The sequence below is a fragment of the Phaethon lepturus genome, unplaced genomic scaffold (genome assembly GCF_000687285.1).
Source record: "Phaethon lepturus isolate BGI_N335 unplaced genomic scaffold, ASM68728v1 scaffold5723, whole genome shotgun sequence".
NCBI classification, from domain to species: domain Eukaryota; kingdom Metazoa; phylum Chordata; class Aves; order Phaethontiformes; family Phaethontidae; genus Phaethon; species Phaethon lepturus.
Window position 1 is genome coordinate 53,448 of NW_010526879.1, and position 1,481 is coordinate 54,928.

Consider the following 1,481-nt stretch of genomic DNA (forward strand, 5'->3'; position numbering starts at 1 on the left):
CCCAATCTTTCATTCACCCTTTTCACATTTACATCTGCTCTTGTAGCACAGAGGGCCGTGACACCTAGATCAGCTCCTGGATGAATGAAGTGGGGATCTGTCAGTGGTTTCAAAGGATGGATGTCAACTGGATGTCAAACCCCACCCAGAAATCTGAAATCAGAAAGAGAATTGGCCGTGGTGGTCAGAAGGACTCCCAAACTCCTCTTTAGAGTTTGCTTTCTCTTTAATGTTCTCAGATTTTACAGTCTATGAGTCCCAAGAAGAGAATAAACACATTATTGCCAGTGGAGGTATGAGGTATGCTCAAGTACCAGGTCAGCAAGAGAGTTTAGGGTTTAGCTGAATGAGTGTGCGACATGAGTCACATGTCACCAGAGGTTGGAATGGCATGGGGGAAGTGCAGGTTTATAGAGAAGAAAGGAACCAGGCTGGGATCCAGGGTATCTGTCATGCCCAAGTGATGTGGCTGGGAAGAGCTGTTGATATCTTGGCATGAGAAAGGGTATGTCTTGCTCTAGGCTGGAAAGATGCATGAAAGATTCACTGGCTAATAAATTCCCCGCCCTTGTCACCTCCACCCAACCACGTACAAACCAAAACATTACCAAAGCCTGCCATCCCACATCACTAGAGGAAACTACCTTTTTTTCCTGTTGTAGATGCTGGCAATGCCTGAAGTGGTGTTACCTCCTTCACAGGAACTGGGAAGCCAATTTCAAGAGGTCCATCCCTGGAGATCTGTTCAGTGTCACGCTGACAGCGAGCCTGGATTACAGAAAACAGCAAATGACTTTTAAGCCAAATATCACGTTCTGAGTTTACGGACACTGTGGCTTCTTAAGTGTGACTGTCAGATAAGCCAAGATCTAGAAGAGGTCTTTGTTTATGAGAAGAGGATCTCTGTACCTAACTTTTAGGGGTTTGGTAACCAAGAGGAACCCACAGCCTTCAGCAAGGCTTCTTATGAGATGTGGCTGGGTGTTAACAGGTGTTTGTACTGTCAATATAGAGATCTCCTATTTTGCACAGGGGTCTGAGTCCCTGGCTATCCACACATTTTAACTAACAACTTCCTTCCTAATAGTACTCTTTGAAGGGAAATATGGAGAAATACTAGAGGCTGGATCGTGTTGTAGCCTCACTCCTATACAGTGTCTGGATGTCACTCTGACGAAATCCTTGTGCCAGGATGTTGCAGAAGGTAAGAGTTTGTCTGGATTCAGGGGTGATGAGACAAAAGCATGAAAGATAAATCTTCTGAGGGCTACTAAACACTATGACTCAAGAAGTCCTCAAAGCCTCACATTTCTGGAGATTAAAAGAGTATTTTGAGGAAAGTATCTAGTGTTTGCCCTCTTCACCACTCAGTGGTCACCCAAAGAATACAGTGTAAGGAGCTGTAGAGAGACAGCAGGTAGGAAATAGAGAAGCAAGAGCAGAAAAACCTCCTCTTTGGAGGTTTGGCAGCACCATCTATT

The 1,481-nt window shown here is 44.8% G+C and overlaps 1 protein-coding gene across 1 annotated transcript in view; it reads right to left on the reverse strand.

Annotated features, from left to right (window-relative positions):
- LOC104617780 (protein kinase C theta type-like) overlaps positions 1-768 on the reverse strand; it is a gene marked incomplete at its 5' end in the record, with an annotated part of 31,136 nt that extends 30,368 nt beyond the window's left edge. The window contains one exon of the mRNA XM_010283195.1: positions 645-768. Coding sequence (XP_010281497.1) covers positions 645-768 — 124 coding nt within the window. The remainder of the gene's footprint in view (positions 1-644) is intronic.
- Between the last annotated feature and the right edge of the window lie 713 nt (positions 769-1,481).